Source organism: Callorhinchus milii, unplaced genomic scaffold, assembly GCF_018977255.1.
Source record: "Callorhinchus milii isolate IMCB2004 unplaced genomic scaffold, IMCB_Cmil_1.0 Scaffold3, whole genome shotgun sequence".
NCBI classification, from domain to species: domain Eukaryota; kingdom Metazoa; phylum Chordata; class Chondrichthyes; order Chimaeriformes; family Callorhinchidae; genus Callorhinchus; species Callorhinchus milii.
The window spans coordinates 4,080,680-4,105,512 of NW_024704744.1; the positions used below are offsets into that span (position 1 = coordinate 4,080,680).

General features: G+C 45.6%; 1 protein-coding gene across 1 annotated transcript in view; it reads right to left on the reverse strand.

The window, feature by feature from the left end:
• Positions 1–951: 951 nt before the first annotated feature.
• Positions 952–24,833, reverse strand: part of LOC103185610 (collagen alpha-1(XIX) chain) — a 42,330-nt gene continuing 18,448 nt past the window's right edge. Inside the window, exons 18-38 of the mRNA XM_042332746.1 lie at positions 24,171–24,215; positions 24,023–24,076; positions 23,623–23,664; positions 22,391–22,507; positions 21,153–21,206; positions 20,516–20,569; positions 20,014–20,067; positions 18,872–18,925; positions 17,694–17,747; positions 14,780–14,830; positions 14,136–14,162; positions 12,957–12,983; positions 12,188–12,241; positions 11,685–11,738; positions 10,371–10,424; positions 9,483–9,554; positions 8,446–8,481; positions 7,441–7,485; positions 6,435–6,614; positions 1,898–1,975; positions 952–1,137 (exon numbers count right to left, since the gene is read on the reverse strand). Coding sequence (XP_042188680.1) covers positions 952–1,137; positions 1,898–1,975; positions 6,435–6,614; positions 7,441–7,485; positions 8,446–8,481; positions 9,483–9,554; positions 10,371–10,424; positions 11,685–11,738; positions 12,188–12,241; positions 12,957–12,983; positions 14,136–14,162; positions 14,780–14,830; positions 17,694–17,747; positions 18,872–18,925; positions 20,014–20,067; positions 20,516–20,569; positions 21,153–21,206; positions 22,391–22,507; positions 23,623–23,664; positions 24,023–24,076; positions 24,171–24,215 — 1,392 coding nt within the window. The remainder of the gene's footprint in view (positions 1,138–1,897; positions 1,976–6,434; positions 6,615–7,440; positions 7,486–8,445; positions 8,482–9,482; positions 9,555–10,370; positions 10,425–11,684; positions 11,739–12,187; positions 12,242–12,956; positions 12,984–14,135; positions 14,163–14,779; positions 14,831–17,693; positions 17,748–18,871; positions 18,926–20,013; positions 20,068–20,515; positions 20,570–21,152; positions 21,207–22,390; positions 22,508–23,622; positions 23,665–24,022; positions 24,077–24,170; positions 24,216–24,833) is intronic.

Here is a 24,833-nt window from a genome sequence, read left to right on the forward strand (position 1 = left end):
AGACTGAATTTAAGACTGTGCAACACAAAATAAGATTGAGCACGTCTTATAACTGAGGGAACAGTGTGTTGCTGGACCCAGAGATATATATCCCTCCAGCAAGTATGGGTGTTCACCTCGCTGTACAGACAGGGCTAAATGTTTATCAGAAATGCTCATAAAACCATGTTAATGTTCAGTCGGTAGCACTCTCCATTTTGGGTGAGAAGGTTGTGGGTTCAAGCCCACATCAGGACTTTGAGCTCACACAGTCCGACTGGTTGGGTGCTGGTTGGGAGCATTGTTTTGCCAGGGGTGATGTCCTTCGGAAGAGACGATAAACCTGGTTACCAACTGCCTGTTCAAGTGGGCGTTAAAGATCCCACGGCGCTATTTGAAAAAGAGAAGGGAATTTCTCTCTCCCGGTGTCCTGGCCAACAATCCTCCAAATAAAATTGGTCGCTCACTTCACAGCTATGGGCAGGACATAGCCATGTGAAAATTGGCTGCCGTGTTTGCCAACAAAATACACAGTCACTACACTTGACAGTAAAAAATCTCGCTGTATGGAAGGCGAGGACCAATATTGTGTCGAAACCACACACACTTCTCGCTGAGAAACAAGCCCCAATGTCCGGAGAAAGTTCGGAGGAGGAGATGAATGATCAACAAAGAAAACTATTTACAGTGGGAGACGTGCATCGAAGGGGAAGGTTCTCCCTCCAGGTGGTCGAGCCGGAAAAATTATGGGTCTGCATCGTAAGCACCTGCGGTTCAGTGGCCGAAAAGTTGTCAGAGGATTTGCTTTGTCTCAGACCAACACACACTGCGGTGTGAAAACACCAGGAACCATTCTCCCATCTTCCCTGTGATGGAGTTTTCTGTTTGACTTGTATGTAGGGGTTATCCTTAAACCCACCCAGGTTAAATGACGGGTCCCACTCTCTCCCCGTGTCTGCCCTCCAGCACGGGCTACCGGGACCCTAATGTGGAACAGACGGATTCCCCGCCACAGTCACCCTCCCTATCCTTGTATGTGTGATCGGGAAAAGCCGGCGGGGTAGTAACAGTCCCCAGGGTTACACCTTCCTTTCGGCCCCACGGGGCCTGGTGAGCCTGGCTGTCCTGGAGGTCCCGGAGACCCTGATCCTGGCAAACCTACAAGGCAGAAGCGGAGTGGGGTTACGGGCTTCTCTGTAACTACAGTAAACTGCTGTGTAAATACAGTAACAATACAATACAATATTACATTTGTACAGAGTCTTTCACCTCGGGAAGACAGTCAGGGATTTGGACCCAAGCGGCGGTGGGGAGGGTGGGGGGTGGGCGTAAGAGAGAGTGGAGCTCAAGGAGGTGAACATGTGAATGAGGGTCTCGTCGGCCTGAGACAGTGGTTGAGCCGGGCAATGTTGCGGAGGTGGGGAAAAGTAAAGCGGGTTATGGCACGGATGTGGCGGAGAACGGATAGTTGAGGGTCAAACAAGAAGCCCAGGTCCTGGACTGACTTAGCAAGGTGGAGTGAGCAACCATGGATGATGATGCTGTCAGTGCCTGAGGTGTGGAGGCCGTATACGTACAATAACTTGCTGTATACATACAGTGAGCCCTGTGTACGTACAGTATGTGTTATATACATAAAGTGCTGTAAAATACAGCAAGCACTGTGTATCTTACAGCACCTTGGGACGTTCTCCCGACATGAAAGGTGCTATACAAATGTAATTTTGAAGTTATTGTTTTTGTAAGTATATAAGTACAGTCAGTGCTGTGTATGTACCGTCAGTGCTGCGTATGTACAGTCAGTGCTGTGTATGTACAATCAGGGCTGTGTAAGCTCTGTGTAAGCACTGTATATGTACTATAAGCTCTGTGTAAGCCCTGTGTAAGCGCTGTGTACATACAATAAGTAGCTACTTACCTGGAAGCCCACGTGGACCATGACCACCTGGCAGTCCGATGCCAGGTTCACCTCGCTCCCCTTTTTGACCTCGGAAACCTGTCCACAGAAATACAGAGGATGTGTTGGCAAGCTGTCACTAGCATCATGTAATGGGGGGGGTGGGGGGGGTGAGGGGTTGTGTGGTAAGCTGCACTGTATTGATAACCTCTGGATCCTCTCAGTCTGGTTTGGATACTCTAAAGCACGGTAGTGGGCTCCCAAATGTCTAAGACACTCGGGTGACGAAAGAAATGAAGAGGTGAACATCCAATGCCTGAAAATAGCAAATAATCTGAAAATCGGAATAGTCTTTTCTGCTATCAAGGCACTCGTGCATTCACCCGTTAATTTACCATAGAGCACTCGCCTCGCAAGCAAGAGAACCTGGGTTCAATTCCCGGCAGGGCGAAACCTTAGACACGTTTCATTACTCCACACGCCTCTGTTTACCTAGCGGTAAGTAGGAACCCAGTTGCTAGTCAATTGGCGGATTGTTTTCTGGGGGTAATAATTCCTCACTGGTCACTCAATCCACGACTGTTTGTGGGACACTGCTGTGCGCACTTGGCTGCCGCTTTTCATCCATAAAATACACCGTCAATTCGCTTTACAATATATTTTGTGAAGCGCTTTGAGACCTCCCAATGACATGGTAAAGCATTATATCGAATGCAAGGATTATTATTATTGTTATTACATAAAACATTTTTTTGGTCAGTCAGATCTGACACTTGCTAAAGAGTCTCCAAACCAGACCAAGACCACTCCACTATAACAACCCCCCCTTCTCTTCTTCCCCCTTCCCCCCCTCTCCCACCGACACCCCATAGAAATACACACCACCACCACAAAATACACAGCCAATCCACTTTACAGTATATCCTGTGAAGCACTTTGAGGCACCTCAACGTGTGCTGAAATTGCCCATCACAACTTTCACGTGTCCTCATTGAGTGTCTGAGGGTACTGTTCTGCAGTTACTTTCTCAATCCCAATTCCATCAATGAGGCGACAATGACATCTCTTTAACTATGGTTCTGCAGTCTTGTTGGACTTTATTAAGGAACCTATTTGAAGGGGCTAGGGAATAGTTGGAACCAACAGAAGCAGAGGATTTGAGATGAATCAAGATGTAGAGTTTAATTTGCACCAAATTTGGGTCTTGAGAGCCTAAAGATTATAGGGAGAAGGGAAGACCTTTCATACTGTTGAGGTCCTGGGAATGAATGAGTTGTGGCTGGAGACAACTGGAGTGCAATGAAGCTTGAGGTTTGGTGGGAGAAGGAAGAAGGTGTAGGGCAGTGTATTTGGCGCTCAAGAAGTCCAATAAGAAAAAATAAGATAGAGAGAAAATAAGATGTCGAGATGAAAGGAGAATCAGCCATCAGACACCTGGCTTTTTGGTTCTCTCCAGTCCAGAAAAGAGAGAGAGAGAGAGAGAGAGAGAGAGAGGGGCTGAAGAACAATAAGGGTCAGTACTCAAGCCTTTCATGGACATGGAAGCTTCACAGAGATTTAAAAGTTGCTGGAGAGAAGGGAGGCAAAGAAAAGTCATCAAATAAGTAATTGTAGGCAGCTTCAGCGATGCGGGAGATAAGGGTTCGATTTTGAGTTCAAGTTTGAGTTAACTCAGAAGAGATATGAGAGGCCAATGGATGTCAATGGATGAAGAGGGACTAAGAGCAGCGAGAAAGGTCAGATATGGAAGGGGAAACAACACTCAAAGAAACGGGACTCCACTGAGGTTAAATGGAACAGGGATTCCGGTGTGAATGTGTTGTAGAGAAGGAACTTTGAACAAGAAACTGACCTGGAGGCAATGTTGGAAAAAAAAATCCGTAACTTTTACTGAGAAATGACAAAATGATGCAGTGAAACGTACATCGGAAAGTACAAAACATGGAATGAGCTGTGAATAATCACAGGATAGAATAACAACTGCGATGGTTCTTACATCTCCCAAACAACACAGAGAAACCAACAGCAACAGCCCACAGAAGTCCAAGAAACCCAGCATAGGCTTGTGTAAGAAGGAGATTTTCTCTCAATACAGTTGAAGCGCTTTGTAAATCGGATTAACCGGATGTTAGTCTGAATTAACAAGCATATTGAAAATAGGTGAGAATACAAATGAATCGGAGCTGGATGTTTTGTCCAGGCGTCCAGGGTTAAAATGGCTTTCACTCTGTGGAGAAATCTGGAGTTTTGTTGTCCAAAGAGCCAGGGTGAGGAATGGACACAGACGGCAAAGCCCGAGAGGGAAATTCTGTGCTCGGAACGTTAACAAAGTGCATCCGGGAATGCCCCCAACAATGGCGGACACTTCGGGAAACTCGTGTCTTCTCGGAGCGCAGGCCTCCCATTGCCAGGCTGTCCCACGTGGTCGGTCCTTGCTCTCGAGCAGCATTTCAACAGAAACGTCCTCCTCGCCTCGCTAATCCCCCGATATATTCCTTACAAACATTTATGTTAAGGGCTCTCGGCCTTGCCGCTCTTCCCTCTCATTCTGTCTCTCTTTCCTATAAGGGAAATAAAAAGGATTTTCTTTTTCACGTTGGAGGTGGGATTATGGATAGATACAGCTCAGAAGCAGGCCATTCGGCCCGTCAACTCTCCACTGGTGCTTTTACTCTCTCTCCACGTGAGACATACAGTCTAATCCTAATCTTGTTTCCCTCTCCTGCCTCCTCCCCCATTAATATTTCTCCACTTCAAGCATGTCAACTTGGCTCAGGTGGCAGCACTCTCGCCTGAGTCAGAAGCTTGTGGGTTCGCGCCCCACATTGGGGCTTTGAACTTACATAGTCAATGCTGACTCTAATGCAGTGCTGAGGGAAGTCCGGCATGTATAGTAATAATAATCCTTGCATTTGATATAGCGCCTTATTATGTCTTCGAAACGTCTCAAAGCCCTTCACAGAATATACTGTAAAGTGAATTGACTGTATATGTCGTGGACCAATTGCCTGTTGGCCATCAGTAATAATAATACTAATCCTTGCATTTGATATAGCACCTTATCACATCGTTGAGATGTCACAAAGTGCTTCACAGTATATTGACTGTGTATTTTGTGGTGAAACTCGGCAGCCAATTGCACACAGCAGGGAGAAAGGTGAAAATGAGAAACGATTGTAACCACAATAGACCAAAAAATAGGGGGATTTATCTAAATCAAGAGGAATATACAAGACAATGCAGTTAATATTAATATTGCCGGAAGTATCTCTCAAAACGGCTTAAACAAGAACAAATTTATTAGAATACATTAAAACAAAAATGATGGCCTGCTTAATAATTGTGGATCAATCTTGCCTTTAGACCCTTTAATTCCTGGATCTCCTCTGGATCCCGGAAGCCCAGGTAACCCGTCCTTCCCTGGAGGGCCCTGCAATCCCGGCTTTAACTGAGCAGCCAACATTGCAGCGGGAAGCTGATAGTGGGCGAGTCTCTCTGAAAGAAACCAACAGACAAGCAATCGATTGAATTATCAAGATAAAACACACACAGCACAACCATCATATCCCGCCCTGCCCACCCCACCATTGGCGGTCAGGCCTTCAGCTTTTCTGCCTCCAACCTCTGGAACTCTATCCTGGAGTCCCTCTGCCTTGCCCCCTCTCCCTTGCCTCTTGAGAGACCCTCCTCTTGAGATGACCTTGAAGGAGGCAAGGGAGAGGAGAAGCGGGGAGAGGAGGAGGGCACCAAATGTGGGGCAGGCATTCTGTCACAACAACAACAAACTTGCATTTATAATAAAATAATAAAAATAAAAAAAATAATCCTAACACGTGCAAATTTCAATCAGCCCCTTTGGTGTTTGCTGCAATCAGCAACCCCTTCCACCTCCTCCGACCGATCCCACCTCACCCCCGCCCCCCCCCCCCCACACCCCACCGTTTTTCCCTCCGTCGCTTGCTTACCTTCAAAAACCCTGAGCACTTCCTGCCTGATAAACTGGGATATTTCCTCAAACGTTATTGTGCCGCCCTGAAAAAATACAAACACTCGCTGTTATTTTGGGTTGTTTCTCCAGGGGCATCCGTTCGGTTCAAATCCCCCACTAAGGAAACTAACCCTACCCCCCCCCCCAACCATTTCTCATGCCATTGCATGCTAAAGCTTAGCTGCAGTCAATATAAATAACCCTTGCATTTGATTTAGTGCCTTATCAGGTCGTTGAAACATCTCAAAGCGCTTCACAGGATATACCGCAAAGTGAATTAAATGTGTATTTTATCGCAGCCAATTGCGCACAGCAATGTCACACAAACAGTCATGTCATGGATTGAGTGACCTCACTTTTATTTATTTTTTGGAGGGATTATTACCCCCAGAAAGTGATCTGCCAATCGACTAACAGCCGGGGTGCTACTTGCTGCCAAGTAAACAGATGCGTGTGGAGTAAGAAAACTTGACAAAGGTTTCGTCCCACTTGAGAATCAAACCTAGGTTCTCTCGCTTGCGAGGCGATCGCGCTAGCCACTACGCTACAGGACTTCACTAATGATCTTACCGGTACGCCGGGCCGACCATCTGTCCCAGTGTGACCTGGAGTTCCTGGGTGACCTTTCTCTCCTGGGGGTCCGCTTGGGCCATGGGATCCTACAATTCCTTTAAATCCCGGAAGTCCTGGGTTACCCGCCTTTCCCCTTTCTCCCTGCGGGCCTCGGTCTCCCAGGATTCCTGGATCGCCCTGCACAACAGAAGAGGGAACACAGGAAAGTGTTTGAGCCGGGCAGGTTGCCGTGTGAACGATTCCAAAAAAACACAAGCGCAACAACTTGAGTTTGTGTAATAATAATGCGAGTTAGCTGAGTGGAGGAGACAGGTGGAGACACAGGGAAGGAAAAGATTAGAGCGATAGAGGATACCAGGGAGTGGACAGATTGAAGGTGAGGGCTTTGATAGACTGGGAGAAAGGGAGAAGAGCTGAACTCCAGCTGTCGATCCATTTGAGCCTTTCTGTACTGCCCCCTGTCTCCCCACCTATACTGTGGGTTAACGTTGGCACAAAGTTTAGCAGTTGGTATGAGATTGGACAGTTCGGTTGTCACTTTGGCTGTGAGGTACTGCTATCACTGGGGGGGAAGGGGTGAACAGATAGCGGGATGCAGTGTACACTGTAATGTAGGTATAGTGAAGCCTCATTTTAATGGGGATGTCGGGGTCCATAAAACCCTAATTTGTCCTATACCTTACCCACACTAACTGGGTTCACTGTACAACTGCTCTAAAAAGATAGCTAACTTCTGGGTCATCAGGTCACCTGCTGATGTCACTTGCGGCACATGTTTTAGCACACTGGAAGCCAAAGCCATATCGTATGTGCAGGGAATGGAATCCATGTGCCACTTGATTCCTAAACAAATCAGTGCTGTAATGAAGCACCTTATAACAGGTCACTGCAACCCATTCCGCGCATTCTAACTGCACGCACCGCCTGAAAACAGTTTGTCAAATGATTTATCTTTCTTTTGCACAAAGGTGCCATTTGCAAACAAAAAATTATGATTACGTACCCGTTCTCCCTTGGAACCTCGGTCTCCTGATTTGCCTGGTGAGCCCTGGAATATTGATCGTATTAATATATAATTATATTACTGATTGTTACATTCAAATAAATGGCATTGCAGTTGAGCACTGAGCACTGCTGGGGCTAGTAGGTTTGGGTTCTAACCCAGTGTGTCCAGTACCATGGTCAAAGAGCAGAGGAAACCCTTGCATCTATATGAAACTTCACACATTTAATGATCCTTACGATGCCATTAATGAAAGCACATTACTGATGTTGAATTGTTTTAGAAATTTAGAACCATAGAAATGTCTAGAGCAGAGGAAGGCCATTCAGCCCATCGTGTCTCTGCTGGCTCTTTGAAAGAGCGATTCTTTCAGTTCCATTTACCCGACTTCTCCTCCATATCCCTGTAAATTACTCCTTTTTAGATATCTATCCAGATCCCTCTTGAAAGCTAATATGGAACCTGCCTCAACCACCAGCCAGGGCATTCCACATCTTAACATAAGGAAAGAGTTAAAATAAAATGCTAATTGTGTGAAAGTACTGAAGGTGACTACATATCACTTGTTATCTTGTTATTTTGCAACGAACAAAACTGCAACTAGAATGTGGGTTACCCCCACTCGTTGTCTGAAGTGTGGGAGCATTTTTGTGGTGGGAACACTGCTAAGATATGTGCAAATTTGATTCTGATTTTTGGGTAAAATTGTATAAGTGTTTTAGCGAGTGTCCGTGAGATACAGTTCTGATGAACTCCCAGCTGTCTAATACTCTCCAAGTGATAGGTGACTGATCAATACTTTATTCTCTGAAGTCTGGTTGCAACCATTATAAATGTCTTGCGATAGTGGGTTGTTGCTCTTTGTATAATAATTGACAGTTGAACTATAATAAAGGAAACAATTGTTTAATATCTAAATTGGATTTCATTATTTCATCATTAACTAAATTATAAATATAAAGTTTCCTTACACCAAGCAATCAAAGACCTGGTATAGTTCCTTACCTCCACTCCTGGTAATCCATGTCGTCCAGGCTTCCCCTGTTAGGAGATAAAATAGGAGCAATGTGTTTGTTGGAGCTCCGGAAATATATTTATCAAGTGATATTTCTTCAAGAACAAACGAATGCTGTGCTCAGTGGGATAACTCCCCAGTGCCCTGTGACTTGGCAGTGTTAGAGGTGGGATCATTTATTATCATTATCCCACTTTGGGAAACGTGAAGGTAACATTGGATGCAGTTAAGAGTGTTCTTTGATGCACGTAAGGAATGGTACGTCATTCCTTATCTACTGGGACACTCTGAGAACCAGCTTTAGATCCTTTCATTTAATGCTGAGTGTTGAGAAGATAATAATAATAATAATCCTTGCATTTGATATAGCGCTTTTCACGTCGGGAGAACGTCCCAAAGCGCTTCACAGAACACACTGTAAAGTGAATTGACTGTATATTTGTGGGCGAACGCGGTAGCCAATTGCGCACAGCAATGTCCCACAGACAGTCGTAGATTGAAAATGACCAATTTATTATTGTTTTGGGTTTGGAGGGATTATTATTAGGCTCTGTGTGGAGTAAGGAAACTTGCCCAAGGTTTCGCCCTCTGCCTGGAATTGAACTCAGGTCTCTCACTTGCAAAGCGAGTGCTCTAACCACTGAGCTACAGGACTCCACAAGATTGCTGCATCCCTATTGCCTCAGATGTCAAATGGCGAACTAGAGACTTTTCTCGGAATTGATTCGATCTTCTTTGGCGGTCTCGGTAGTCTGGTTTGTGAGCCAGATGGATCTGCAGTACTCCAGGGTACTGCTGATCAAAGAACGGCCAGGACTTGGAAGGGCAGACCAGTCACTGGGAGTAGGAATCATCCAGATATCTCAGCAAGCCAAAGCCCTAACAGGTAGGGTGGCCCTAGCTGGACAAGCAGTGGGAAAGTGTGCCAGACTACATACCTCCCCTCCATCCCACCCCCCAACTTACATTTCTCGTAACAAAATAAAACAAATTAGTAAGAAAAGTTCAAACACAAACTTGTACGTACGGGAGTTCCAGCAGGTCCTTCAGGCCCAGGGAAGCCTGTTTCTCCCAGTGGTCCTCGCTCACCTTTTAATCCCTACAGAAAGAAAACAACAAACAAATTACGTTTATATAGCGTCTTTCACGGCGGGAGGACGTCCCGAGTTGCTGAAACATAACACGTAGGGAAGGTTTCAGCCCGGCTCAGCTCTCTCGCCTCTAAGTCAGAAAATTGTGGGTTCAAGTCCCACGTCAGGAGTTCACAGTCTAGACTGACACTTCAGTTCAGTGCTGGGAGAGTGCTGTATTTATCAGAGGTTCCATCCATCAGATACGACCTTAGCCAAGGTCCCGTCTGGCTGCTCAGGTGGATGTTATTGATTCCATGGCACTATTCAAAACAGAGAAGGGAGTTTCTCCCAGTGTTCTGGCCAACCATCCCCCAAATCAAATTGATTGTTCCTTTCAAGGTTGTTTGTGGGACACTGTCCTGTGCATTTTGGCTGCGTGGCTTACAAATACACAGTCACTATACTTTACGGTAAAATCCTGTGAAGCGCTTAGAGTCATTTTGATGACATGATAAGGTGCTGCATCAAATGCTAGGATTATTTTTTATTATTATTAATAAACAGTGTGAGATTGATGTTTGCAATGGCAAACCTCGCAGTTTAGGATGGTTAGACTCCTGTTAGTTACTCGGATTGATCAGGGGAGAGACAAGGAGGCTGTTGGAGGGGATGGTGATACGGCGGTGAGAGAGTGTGTCCATTCCAATCCAGACACAGGCAAATTTCTACGGGGCAGGTGGAACTCTCAGTCTGGTTGGATACGGTCACGCATAACAATGGCCTTCTACGTGTGACAAGTTATGTGCTATGTGGACCAGGATAATAGTGACTACTTCACTTACCGGCTCCCCGGTCAGGCCCTTTGATCCCTTCAGGCCTGGTGGCCCGTTCCTCCCCTTTGGATTACAGAGAAAAGAAAGGAGAAAATTGTTAGACAGTTTCTGACATTTCATTGCTGAAATTTTGCTTTTTTTCCCCTTTTTGCTGAACTCTCTTGAACCCTAGAGGATTATTCTTTATTATGTTACTTACCAAAACATAGGTCTGCACACTTAGGTCCGTAGACCACTGAGTCCAGTCTGCAGTTAGCATCATAGAATCATAAAATCTTATAGCACAGGAGACCATTCGGCCCATCGTGCCTGTGCCCGCTCTTTGTAAGGGCTACCCAACTAGTTCCACCCCCCCGCTCTTACCCATAGCCCTGCACATTTTTCCTTTTCAAGTACCTATCCAATTCCCATTTGAAAGCTACGATCGAATCTGTTTCCACCATCGTTTCAGGCAGTCCATTACAGATCGCAACAACTCTCTGGATAAATATATTTCTCCTCGTCCCCACTCTGTTTCTTTATTAATCCCCTCAACCTTGTCTGTTCCAAGGAGAACAATCCCAGTTTGTACAGGTTAGTCCGCATAATGCAGTTCACATTTTGCACAGCCAACTCAAGGACCAATTAGCTTTGTTGTCAATATATTGTGTGTGTGTGTAATATGTGACATGATGATTATCAGATGGATGAAAATTGCAGTTAAAATATGTCCTTTCTCTTATGAAAAGAAAACCTTCCTTCTTTACTTCCAAAAGCCTTCGAAGAACCTCCAACAACAACATCTTGCGCTTACAACAGCCCCTTTATTGTAGGAAAAATGTCTCAAAGGATTTCACAGAGAGAAAAACTGAGTTCAGTTATGATTGCCACCTGGCTGAGTTTTAACCGGTTTTATACTGCTTTGCCGGTGGCCAGTGAAAACATTTAATGAGCCATTTTTTACAGTGATCATACTGGGATACATATGCATCTCCCTCTCCTCTTCCCCGCTCCCCCACCATGCATTACTCACTCTTTACCAAGATGGCCAGCCTATCCCCTCACCTCCATTACAGATCAGTTTTTAACCAAGATGCCACCTGTGGGACCCGCCCAGGGCGACGGTGGCCATTTTTTTGTGTGTCTCAGAGGTGGCAACCTGAAGCCAAAGGGACATTTTAAAGACACAAATTATTTCAAGGACACATTTTAAGTCGGTATTCTACCGACTTCTTTGGCCCCTCTCCCCGTTGTGTGTTAAACACTCCAAGACACTGCCCCAAGTGCATGCAAATTGTTGCGTTATTAAACAGAAGTTCTTCTCTGCTCCCTCAATGTACTTACTGGTGTCCCAGGAAGTCCTTGAAGCCCAGATGGGCCGGGCATTCCTGAATCCCCCTAGGAATAAATCAAGATTTTTACACATAAGCCCAGAATCCAAATTTCACAAGCCCACATTAGAAGCATCCCTTACTTCAACATTACAACCCTCAAAGGCACCGATTCTCTGAAGATTGGGGTGCTCTAGGAGACAGCTCGACTAAGTTGCCACACAACCCTCTGGGTCAGAAGGTTACAGCTTTTGTGTCCCGTGTCTGGTCTTGACCTCCTAATTCGAAGTGGATTCGTCAGTGAGGTACTGGCTGAGATGTTAAACTGAGGCCTGCCTGTTCCTCAGGTGGGATATTGTGAAGAATCCATGTCTTTGGGAATGTCCTGCTCAGCAATCCTTCCGTGTAATTACCTCCCCACACAGAGGAACAGCCAAGTGATGAATTATAGCCAAGTGAAGAATTGCACAGAAGGAAGAGAGAGAAAGAGAGAAAGAAAGAAAGAGAGAGAAGTACCTTTTCTCCTGGAAGACCTTCTAAACCTGGCAATCCCATTGGACCGATCTCTCCCTGCAATAGAGTTACAGTGAGTCCTCATGTTACAGGTAAATTCTCTCAACACTATCACCCCTCAACTCCCTTCATAGACAACCAGAAACAACCACACGCTACCCACACATGGGAATGTTTCTGTATGTGGAATGGAATGCGCACTTTATCCCCAGAGTGATGCATCCCTCTAAACTAATTCTGGAGAATTATTAGCACTGGTTGGCAAAAGCCAAGTCTTGGCATCTCCATATGTCCATTGAGGACAACTCCTGGAGTCTATCCAACTAAATCTGCGTAGTTTGCCATTGAGAGAACTATTTGTCCAGCGCAGACTACCCTATCTTGCTCCCAGTATTGCCTTCATAGATCAATATAGTTTTACACAGACTGTACGGCATGGAAACAGGACATTCAGCCCAACCAGTCCGTGCCATGTTTATACTCCACACAAGCTTCATCCACACCATTCCTTACTCCCACCCACACTTTTCTATTCCCCTCTCCCTCTTACTTCCTCTTGAATGCATCTACACTGTCTGATTCAACCACCACTTTAGACAACGAGTTCCACAATCTCACTATCCTCTGCATGAATTAGTTCCTCCTAAATTCTCTTTTAAATCCCCCTAGTTGCGGTCCTATATTTGTGTATCTTGGTTATGGACTCCCCAACAAGTGGGAATAGCCTATTTATGCTAACCTTATCAAACGTTTTATAATTTTAAACACTTACCATATTCCCTGGGTCTCCTTTTAAGCCCTATGAAAGGTAAATAAGCAAAACTGAGAGCAGATTTTACACACATAAAATAAACATATGCCCCTGCAAGAGACACTTATTGTTCTCTGCTAGTCCATCCGTCTAATTTCCCCTCACTCTAGTGACGTCCATCTGAAAAGTTTGACTCATTTATCTTTCAACTGTGCTTGCATTTCCAAAGGCAACTTTCTCAAGTGGATATGTGGATGCCTTGACATGCTTAGCAAAGCCAAGGTAATCCCTCAGCAAATCTACATTACCTGACAGGATTGAAGGGCCTGACTGGGAAACATCGCTAGTAATGACTAACCTCTTCTGATTCCGACCCCCAGCTCGGGTGCAAACCATCCAATTTAACGCCCAAATACTTCTGTCCAGACTGTGATCAGCTACCTCAGCACCATTCAGCCCAGGGATTTCATTCTGTATGGCTGAATGCTCATATTCTAATGCTTCACTGGTTCACTCCACTCTACCTCTACGTCCTCCTGCTTAGTGCTCCGACTACTCCCACCACTCAGCAAACACCAGCCTGCTTCATGTATGTCCCATGCCCCATCCCACTCCACCATCAATGAGTAAGCTTTTAGCCATTCTGCCCCCACCCTCTCTGGAAATCCATTCAGTAGGATATAGTACATAGGTAGTTTGGGACATATGTGTATACCACCGCTAGGAAGGTGGAAGGCAAACTAGATGAACCTTGGTCTATTTTCGTCTAGCATTTCTTATGTTCTTATGTTCAGTGTCCTTATGCCTTGCCCCCTCGGTTATCACCTTTAGAACTACCTTGAAATCTACATTTTCAACTGTACTACTGGTAACAACAACAACAACTCTTTTTCCCTCTCTCCCCCCACCCGCCCACCCTCGGCAGCTCTATGCCCCCTCCCCCAATCTCAGATGCCCAATTAATTGTGCTTTGAGATGATAATAATCCTTCATTTGATATAGCACCTGATCATGTCATTGAGATGTCTCAAAGCTCTTCACAGAATATATTGTAAAGTGAATTGATCGTATATTTTGGGGGTGAAATGCGGCAGCCAATTGCTCGCAGTATAATTGCTTTGAAAGCAAGCAGTGAACCCTCCCAGTAATCTTATCATGCAAAACAAATCTCAGGAGCATCTCATGAAGATCAGGACTTACCGGTGGACCTGGCGGACCGGGGAATACCTGTAAGATATTCGGTCAATGTGGGGTTAATAAAAACTAGATTAATTCATAAAATAGAGGTTTTATTTCAAGAACACCACAAATTATGACCCTCTTTTCCACTGTTAACCCCAACAGGTGCATGAACACAGGCCTTTTCAAAGCCAGTGCTTTAACATTGTTGCGTGAATACTGTGTAGGATAATAATAACAAATAATAAGCCTAGTGTTTGATATAACGCCTTATCACATCATTGAGACATCTCAAAATGTTTCACAGGATATACTATAAGTGAGTTGACTGTATATTTTGTGGGCGAAACACGGCAGCCAATTGTGTACAGCAATGTTCCTCAAACAGTCGTGGATTGAGTAACCAATTTTTTTATGGAGGGATTATTGCCACTGGAAAGTGATCCGCCAATTGAATATCAACCAGGTTTCTAGTTACTGCTAGGTAAACAGAGGCGTGTGGAGAAAGGAAACTTGCCTAAGGTTTCGCCCTACCGGGAATTGAACCCGGGCCCTCTCACTTTTGAGGCGAGCACGGTAACCACTACACTATGGGACTCCGTGTGATGCAAATAGCTGGATGGATCAAGGCAAATATTTGTGCCAAGCTGCAAAGAAGACCGTACCTGTTTCTTGTACATGCTGCCCATTCCATTTGCTTCATGGCCAGTGGTAATCTACAGAACAACAGATTGGAACATCAGAAAGTGAAACAGTTCAGCAAAGAATTGGATCCAATGTTTGCTTTACTGAATTTTAGGGCCTGAGCTTTTCCTTTGGTCATCGGGTGTCTGAAATCCATGTGAGGAAACCGTCTCCATGTTTCAGAATATCCAAACCAGACTGAAAGTTCCACATATGCATGCCACCCACACATGGAAATTTCCCTGTGTCTGGAATGGAATATGCACACTTTCCCTGAAGTGACGCACCCTGCTTACCAAATTCCAAAGAATATTAGGCATAGGTTGCCTAAGGTTTTGAGAGCCAAAGCTTGGGAGACCCCAGAAGGTGCGTTGTAGTACATTTGGAGTTTAACTAGCTCTAACCATGTGGCTTATCATTGAGAGCACTCTCTGGCAAGCTTTCTATTGCTTATCCAGTTAAGGCCACCCTACCATTTAGGCTTTTAGGATGGAGGGTTAACAGGAGAAAAAGAGTCTCCCAATAACTGGTCTACTATCCCTCTAAGTCCTGTGGATGAACCAGGATGTCTGATCTGTCATTAGCAGTGCCCGGGAGTACTATTGATCTGCTGGCTCTGGAAATGGACTACTGAGACTGCCACAGGGAGTTGACTTGATTTCAATATTCTGTTGCCAAGTATATCACCTTGGAGACAACTCAGCTCCAAGGGGATCTTATTTACCAAATCCCCTAAAGAGGATAGTCAATAGTTGGTCATGTGACATAGAATCATAGAATGTTACGGCACAGAAGGAGGCCATTCGGCCCATCGAGTCTGTGCGGCTCTTTGACAGAGCAACTGACTTTTATTAACCCCACTCACCAGCTTTCTCCCCATAACCCTGCAAACCCGTCTTCCCCAGATACCTATCCAGTTCTCTCTTAAAAGCTGTTATCGAATCGGACTTCACTGCCCTTTCAGGCAGATCATTCCAAATTCTAACAACTCGCTGAGTGAAAACATTTCTTCTAACCTCCCCTCTGCTTCTTTTGGTAGATATCTTAAGACTGTGACCACGAGTCACAGACACACCTACCAGCGGAAACAGCTTTTCCCTATCTCGCCTGTCGAAACCTTTCATGATCTTGAAGACCTCTATCAGGTCCCCGCGTAACCTTCTCTGCTCTAATGGGAAAAGTCCTAACTTCTCCAGCCTGTCCTCATAGCTAAGGTTCCCCATTCCTGGTATCATTCTCGGGAATCTCCTCTGCACCCTTTCCAGTGCCTTAATACCCTTCCTGAGGTAAGGTGCCCAGAACTGGACACAGTACTCCAGCTGAGGCCTAACCAGTGTTTTGTACAGATTAACCATAACCCCTACTCTTATACTCTATGCCCCTACTAATGAAGCTCAGTACACCAAATGCCCTTTTTACTGCCCTATCTACCTGCTCTGCCACCTTCAATGAATCGCTTACTTGAACGCCCAGATCTCTCTGTACGTTCACCCCCTTAAGATTGAGCTACCAAGTCTATATTGCCTCCTATCATTTTTCCTACCTAAGTGTATCACCTCGCACTTATCTACATTGAAATCCATCTGCCACATGTCAGCCCATTCCACCATTCTGTGTATGTCTGCCTGCAGTCCGTCACAATCTTCTTCACTATTTACTACCCTACCTAACTTGGTATCATCTGCAAACTTGGAAATAGTGCTCCCTATGCCCAAGTCCAGATCATTAATGTATATTAGAAAGAGCAGTGGTCCCAATACCGATCCCTGGGGGACACCGCTGCACACCTCCTTCCATTGCGAGAAACACCCATTAACCACCACCCTCTGCATTCTGCCACTCAGTCAGTTCCTAATCCAAATGGCTACTGTCCCCTTAATATCGTGGGCCTCCAGTTTTGTTATTAACCTCTTATGCGGTACTGTGTCAAAAGCCTCTTTAAAATCCATGTAAATAATGTCCACCGTATTTCCCTCATCAACCCTCGCAGTCACCTCTTCAAAAAATTCTATTAGATTTGTTAGGCAAGATTTGCCTTTAACAAATCCATGTTGGGGGTCTCTAATTATCTCGTGTTCCTCTAAGTAGAGATTTATTTTGTCCCGGATTACGGTCTCCAGTAGCTTTCCTATTACCGAAGTTAGGCTGACGGCTTTCCGGGCTTGTCTTTCTGCCCCTTTCTGTAGAGTGGGGTAACATTAGCCACTCTCCAGTCTCTTGGCACCACTCCTGTGTCCAATGACGATTGAAATATAATGGCCAAAGCCTCCGCTATTTGAAACCTGCATCTCTCACAGCAACTTGGGTGAAACCCATCTGGTCCTGGTGACTTATCAATTTTGAGCCAAAATGATGTGGCCTTCGAGGCCAAATTGTTTGGGCCTATAGATAGGGACCAGGAACAGGAATGGGCTGATTTTTCTTGCCGCAAACTATCAAAGCCAATTTTACCTTTCAAATTGCTGCCCAAATTGAGACCAATTAATTCAGCGGATTGAGGAGAAAATAATCCGAAAAAAAATGATCCTTGAATTTGAAGTCACACCTGAAATGTCTAAACGTTAAAACTTTGGTGAAAATCATAATCTCTCCGGTTTAGCAAATAGAACCACACAAACTTAAAACACAGAAGGTTGGCCCATCGTATCTGTTTGCTGGCTCTTTGAACGTGCAATCCATTCAGTTCTATTTACCTTCCTTCCACACTCTGCCCATAATACCCCTGAAAACTGCTCCTTTTTTAGATATCTATAATTGAGGTTGGGGGCCTAGGGCCCAGCAGTAGCCTCAACCTCGATTAAGTCAATATATGCCAGCTCTAATTTAAGGAACGCATTGAGGAACGCTGCAAATTTGACCCCAGTGTTTCCATCTGAAAAGGTCACTATGACTTACAGCAGGTCCTGGAGGTCCTGGAGGCCCTGGTTGTCCATGTGCCCCTTCCTTGCCCTGTAACACACAATCACACCATCATTATATTTCATGGCCTGCGATTGAAGGGGCATAAAATCAGAACAAATCTGCGGAAACACTATTTCAGTGAGTGAGTAGGAAACGTATGGAAAAGGCTCCCTCGGGAGAAGGTGGAAGCAGAAAGTGTTGATTCTTTCAAGAACAAATGAGACAGATTTCTGTTAGGAAATAATATCTCAGGATACAGTATATAGTTTGGGATGTGACATGACAAGCGACTGTAGGGATGGTGGAAGGTGAATTGGATGGACCTTGGTCTTCTTTTGTTTAGCAATTCTTATATTCTTTTGGCCAGCCGAATGTCTGACACATTCAGAAAACCGTTACCGCTCGTACGAGTGTCCAAACCAGATATGCCTACACATAAATCTTTGGAACAGGCTCCCTAGAGAGACGATGGAAGCAGAAAATGTCAATTCTTTCATATGCAAATCAGATAGATTTCTTTAAGGACATGACCCATGCATGCGGCTGCCAGGATGGTGGAAGGTGAACTGGATTGACCTTGGTCTTTCTTTGTCTAGCATTTTGTACGCTCCTACATACATAGCAATTTTCTTCTGTCTGAAATGTTATGAGCATTTTTTCCCTGTGCTCGTCCAGTGCTGTGTTCCAGCACACTGTACCAGTCCTCCATATGACTCAGATTTGGAAGATTCACCGATCACTACAAAAACAATTTGCATTTATATAGTGCTCCTCACCCAGGGTAAAGTCCCAGAGTGCTTGACACTGCACCGAGCCAGCACGAGGGGGGAGGTGACCGCGAGCACGGTCGAAGAGGATTGTCTTCAGGCACTATCTGAAGATGGGGAAGGGAGGGGGCAAGGCAGAACGATTGAGCGAGAGTGTTTCAGAGCTTCGGGCGTAGAGCTGAAAGTGCGGCCACCGATGGTGGAACGGAGTGCACCAGGGACAAGAAAGAGGCCAGAGCCAGTCGAGAGGAGGCAACGGGCAGTGGGTTGGGGAGGAAGCAGGGCAGAGAAGTAGGGAGGTGCCATGACATGAAAGCATTTGAAGACGAGTGTGAGGATCTTGAATGCGATCCATTTCAAGATCCTCACACTTTTAGTGATAGACTATCCACTATCACTCTATACCTTTTCTCCCTTATGACCCGAAGAGCCTGGTTGACCCGGTCTTCCAATAGGACCCTACAAAAGGACAAAAGGAAGACATGGTTTTAATTGATTCCACTGTAAATAGAGCCAATATTCCAATGACAATAAGTATTGGTTCATATACAGCATGGGTCTTTGTCCAGCCAGGACCATCTCAACCATTAACATCAACAACAACTTGCATTTATAGAGCGCTCATCACGCAAGACAGTGTCTCGGAATATTACTGGCTCTCGGGGTGGAGGACAGATGTATACTCCACGTCTCATTGATGAGCCAGATGAGTGGTCAGTCATCAACCTTGCCACTGGAATTACAACGGGCTGACCTTGGTTTGGCAAGACATGCCCACTCCACCTGCTCTGTATTTTCACAACCCATCAGACTCTGCTTCTCACCAACCACTTGCAATAACATAGTGCCCTTCATATTGGTAGGGCCTCATAGCTCTGAACAATGGCAGAGTTTGATGTAGAGCCAGGGAGAAAGGGGTGTTGACCATTGGCATGATCGAAAAGGAACTCTATTCTTGCCTTGGAGCTCAAGACTAGAGAACCCCTCAGTCACCACTCTCCTACTCATCCACAAGATCTTAAACCTCAACCTTGGTGTTGCCAAACTACCACATTTTGTTCTGCCCCCCTCTCCCTGTGCTCTATTCCATCCTGGAGTCTCTCTTACTCGCTCCCTCCCCCTCTCCTCTCTTTCAAGACATGCCTCAAAGCCTATCTCTTGACAGCACTTTCGGTCATCTTTCTCCTCTCCAACACCCTTTGGCTTCCAACCCTAGTTCGGTTGCCCAGCTGGTACTGAGACATCTTCCTGATGTGAAAGGCGCTGAAAGAAAGTAAAATATATTGTACTGGATCTCATCTTGTCTACCTATACTTTGCAACTTTGAGGACGGTCCTGTTCTTTGGGGCTTGGTACCTCACCTCAGAAGACATTTTCCCAATTGGTAGGCAGCTCGGGCTCTAAAGCCTCCATCCCCTACACTCTTCCTCCCACGCTCCTCCCCCCACTTCCTTCATCTCGACACTGCTCTTTGTTTCTGGAGGAGAAGGCACAGAAACCAAAAGCCACAAGGCTGAAGGAAAGTAATGAGTGGTATCAGTACGTACGAGAGGTCCTGTCGCACCAGTGGGTCCAGGAAATCCCGGAACTCCTGGAGGTCCCTGAAAAATAAAACAGGATTACTGAATTTAGAGGTGAATAGTAATCCTCACACTTGATACAGAGCCTTTCTCGTGTGTATTTTGTAGACAAATGTGGCAGCCAAAATGCATATAGCAATGTGTCCCATAAACAGCCACAATGTGAGTGACCAATTTTGGGGATTGTTGGCGAGGACACCAGGAGAAATTCCCTTCTCTTTTTGAATAGCAACATAGGATCTTTAATATCCAGCTGAATAGGCACCCAGCAATACAGCATTCCCCAACTGAAGTGTCAACCTAGACTATAAACTCAAGGTCTTGGTGTGGGCTTGAATCCACTATATTCTCACTCAAGGTTGAGAGTGCTACACACTGAGCCAGGCTGGCACCAGATTGATTACACATGTTTTCAGCTAGTGGCTTTAGCATTTGTGCAACTTGTCCCAGAGGATTGGGACACACTCACCTCATCGCCTTTCTCTCCAGTAGGCCCAGGAAATCCACGTTCACCTTTGCTTCCCTTCCAAAAATACAACACATGGGTTACAGAAATACATTACGTGTGAATGACAGGAAGATAATTCCTCTTCCATCATCATCCAAGCGTCACACAAACCCTGAGAATGTTACAAAGTCTGCAACTATTGACCATTAGTCGCATAGTATACATATTTTTGATCAGACAGGTGTTTGTTGTCTGACACATGTGGAAACCAGTCACTGTGCTTAAGAGTGGTGACACTGGTAATTTCCATGTGTAGGTGGCGTACGTACTTGGAATTCTCAGTCTGGTTTGGACAATCTTAAGCACGGGGATGGGTTTACACTACAAGTTTACATTTATACAGCGCCTATCATGTTGGGAGGACAACCCAAAGAACTTAACACTACTGGCTGGGTACCCGAGCTGAGGGTAGGAGCCGAGGAGGTGGGGAGGGGAAAGAGGTGAGCCTTGAGACTGACCTTGAACAAAGTCAGGGAAGGAGCAAGTTGGAAGGACTCCAGGATGGAGATCTAGAGGGTGGGGACAGATAGGCTGAAAGCCCACCCGACCATGGTGGACGGATAAGGCGAGGGACAAGAATGCGGTTGCTGAGACTTACCGTTTTCCCATCTAAGCCAGGAATTCCAGGTGGTCCCCTTGGCCCTGGGCTGCCCTGCAATTAAACGAAGACTCATGAAGCCCAACATAATCCTAATAATAATCCTTGCATTTTGATATAGTGCCTTATCAGGTCACCGAGACGTCTCAAAGCTCTTCACAAAATATACTGTAAAGTGAATTGACGGTATATTTTGTGGACGAAACACGACCGCCAATTGCACACAGCAGTGTCCCATAAACAGTCGTGGATTGACTGACCAAATTATTATTTTTTCTGGAGGGATTATTACCCACAGGAAATGCGATCCGCAATCCACTAACAACCGGGGTCCAGTTACTGCTAAGTAAACAGAGGCGTGTGGAGTAAGGAAACTTGCTTAGGGTTTCACCCTGCCCGGGAATTGAACCTGGGTCTCCTGCTTGCGAGGCAAGTGCGCTAACCACTACCCTACAGGACTCTGATCTGAGAAGGGTCAATTCCAACAGTTACACAAGCTACTCCGGCACAGAATGTGCTCACAGCTCTCAACAAGACACAGGCGGTGCAAATGGCCAGTGCAGTGTAATCAATAAATAATAATACTGTGCTTGATCACTTGAAACATCTCACAGCTCATTACTTTAGGGTTTAGTTATCTCTCGCCCAAGTCAGATGGTTGTGGGTTCAAGCCCCATGTTAGGGCTTTCAACTCAAGGTGTATAAATTACGATTTGGGGGAGTGTTGGCCAGGAAAACCAGACAAAACTCCCTTCTCTTTTCAAACAGTGCAATGGGATCTTTAACGTCCACCTGAACAGGCGGGCGGGACCTCGGTGTAACGACTTACTGCACCTCAAACAATACAATATCAGTGCTGTATTAGAGTGTCAGCCTAGATGGTTGAGTGCAAAGCCCCATAACCTTCTGATCTAGAGATGTGAGCGCTACTAACTGAGCCAGGCTGACACCCGATGTTACACCAGTACGGCTGGGTTTTGACAATACTTAGAAGTTGAATGAATGTTGAATGACAGCCATGAAGTGAATGACCAATTTATGCCTGGAGGGAATTGTTATAAAGAGATAATAAACAACATATTAAGAAATCCCAATGCCACAAATTAGACCCTATACACAGTGATTACTTTTGAAAGACTTACAGCATACGTAGGTCGAGTTATTCATTGGGAAATTTACTATTTTAGCATCCATGTACAAAGCCTGCAATGCGGTTGACCAGTCTAAGCTTCCTTTACCTGACCACCATCACTCCCTTCAGTGCCGGGAATCCCTGGGACACCTCGGTCTCCCTTCATTCCAGGTAATCCTGATGCTCCTCCTCGGGGCCCAGAGAAACAGCTGCTGCAGGCATTCTAAACAGAGAGAAGAGGAGACGTACATGAACACACAAAGTGGTAGAGAGCAGGAGTTTGAAGTTAATCTGCTGGGGGTAGCTGGGAGTCGGGAGTCATTGGAGCCCAGAGGATGGGTGTAATGGGAGGGGGGTGGGGGGGTTGCAGCTTGGTGAGGATGATAATAATAATATTCCTTGCATTTTATACAGCACCTTATCACATCATTTAGACGTCTCAAAGCGCTTCACAGAATATGCTGTAAAGTGAATTGACTGCATATTTTGTGGGTGAATCGCAGCAGCCAATTGCGCACAGCAGCGTCCCACAAACAGTCGTGGATTGAGTGACCAAATTATTTATTTTTTTTAAAAAGGGATTAGAATGCCCGGAAAAGCGATCCACCAATCTACGAACAACTGGTTCCTACTTCCTGCTCGGTAAACAGAGGCGTGTGGAGTAAGGAAACTTGCCTGAGGTTTTGTCCTGCCCAAGAATTGAACCTGAGACCTCTCATTTGCGAGGCCAGCACTCTAAACACTAAGAGTTATGGGCTTGAGGAAGCCGCTGAGGATAAATAAATACGCAGCCAATCCACTTTATAATATATTCTGTGAAGCACTTTGAGACGTCTCAACGACTTGATAAAGCGCTATATCAAATGCAAGGATTATTATTATTAATAAATATGGTCCTTATGTTTGGCATTAGACTTTTCATGTCGGGCGGAAGTCTCAAAGTGCTTCACAGGACATACTGTGAAGTGTAGTGACTGTATTTTTGTAGGTGAACGCAGCAGCCAATTTGCAAACAACATCGTCCCATAAGGGAGCAAGCTGACCCGTGTGGTGTATGTGCAGAGAAACTTCGCTATCACGCCTTGTTATGGCGCTGGGTGGGATTTTATTGGATCCCCGATGACCATGGGGCTCCACTGTATCAATGCAGGCAGCCCTCCCGTGGGTTAGGTCCTGATCTGTAGGAATGTAGGGGAGCGGAGAGGATTGTGGCACTGATTGGCCATCCGACTAGATTTGCCACCTCTTGCAATTACACAAATGCTTCCGTAAAGTATTCCCTATGATTTGTGCCCCACTATTCCACACTGTCACACCACAGCTGAATGGTGCACCTACCTTTAAGAAGGCACCAATATCTCCCATGAGAGGAAGTGCAGCCTGAAAGGAAACAGATACACTGTTAGTCAGACCACAGATAAGAGTATTGTGTCCAGTTTTGGGTCACTTTAGGTCACTCCCACCGAAGACAAGTGCTCTCGCTTGCGAGGCGAGCATGCTAACCATTATGCAATGGGACGCCACATTGCCCCTTTAAATCCGCAGATTGTGAGGCGCGGTGTGTGTGTGGGGCAGGGATTCTGGCCAGCGAGGACTGTTTGTTCTGAGTTCCTCATTGTAAACATGCACGGATGAGCTCAGTCAAGATACTCATCCCCTAAAGCTTTAAGCAGCAGACACGGCACCTCTGGCACATTGATCATCTCTACGCCAGATTTGCGGTGCGTGTTGTACTTACTGGCTCCCCAGGTGGGCCTCGTGTTCCTTGTTGGCCATCCCTTCCAGCGATGCCCTGTAATAAAAGGAAGGAGGGTGAGCAGTGAGGGGGGGTCACTAAGGTTTGTCACAACAAATTGCTGGGTTGTGCATTTGCGTATCTTACTCACTTTAGTACCTGGGATTCCCTCCGGTCCCGGCAAGCCTCTTAGACCCTAGAATTGAGTAGAGAGTAGAGAGGTAAATAATAAACCCATATGATAAAAAACTGTGCATTTGATATAGCGCCTTAACACGTCACAGAGACTTCTCAAACCACTTCACAGGATATACCGTAAAGTGGGTCGACTGTGTGTTTTGTGGTGAAACGCGGCAGCTATTTTACGCACAGCAATATCCCGCAAACAGCCATGGAGTGAGTGATCAATATTCTATTTGGGGGATTGTTGGCCAGGACACCGGGAGAAAGTGCACCCTCTGCACAGTGTGGGGAAACTGTACAACCACAACAATTTGCACTTTTTTTGCCTTTCACCCAGGATGAATATGTCAGTATTTAACAGGTAGCATAAATAATAATAATCCTTGAATATGATACAGGGCCTTTCACATTGGCAGGACGTCTCAAAGCACTTCACAGGCTTTACTATATAGTGTAAGTTTCTGAGTATTTTGTAGCCGAATGCCAATTTTTTCATGTGGAGTCCTGTGGCTCAGTGGTTAGAACGCTTGCCTTGCAAGCGAGGGACCTAGGTTCGATTCCCGGCAGGGCAAAATGTTGGGAAAGTTTCTTTACTACTTGTTAGTCGATTGGCGGATCGATTTTCCGGGGT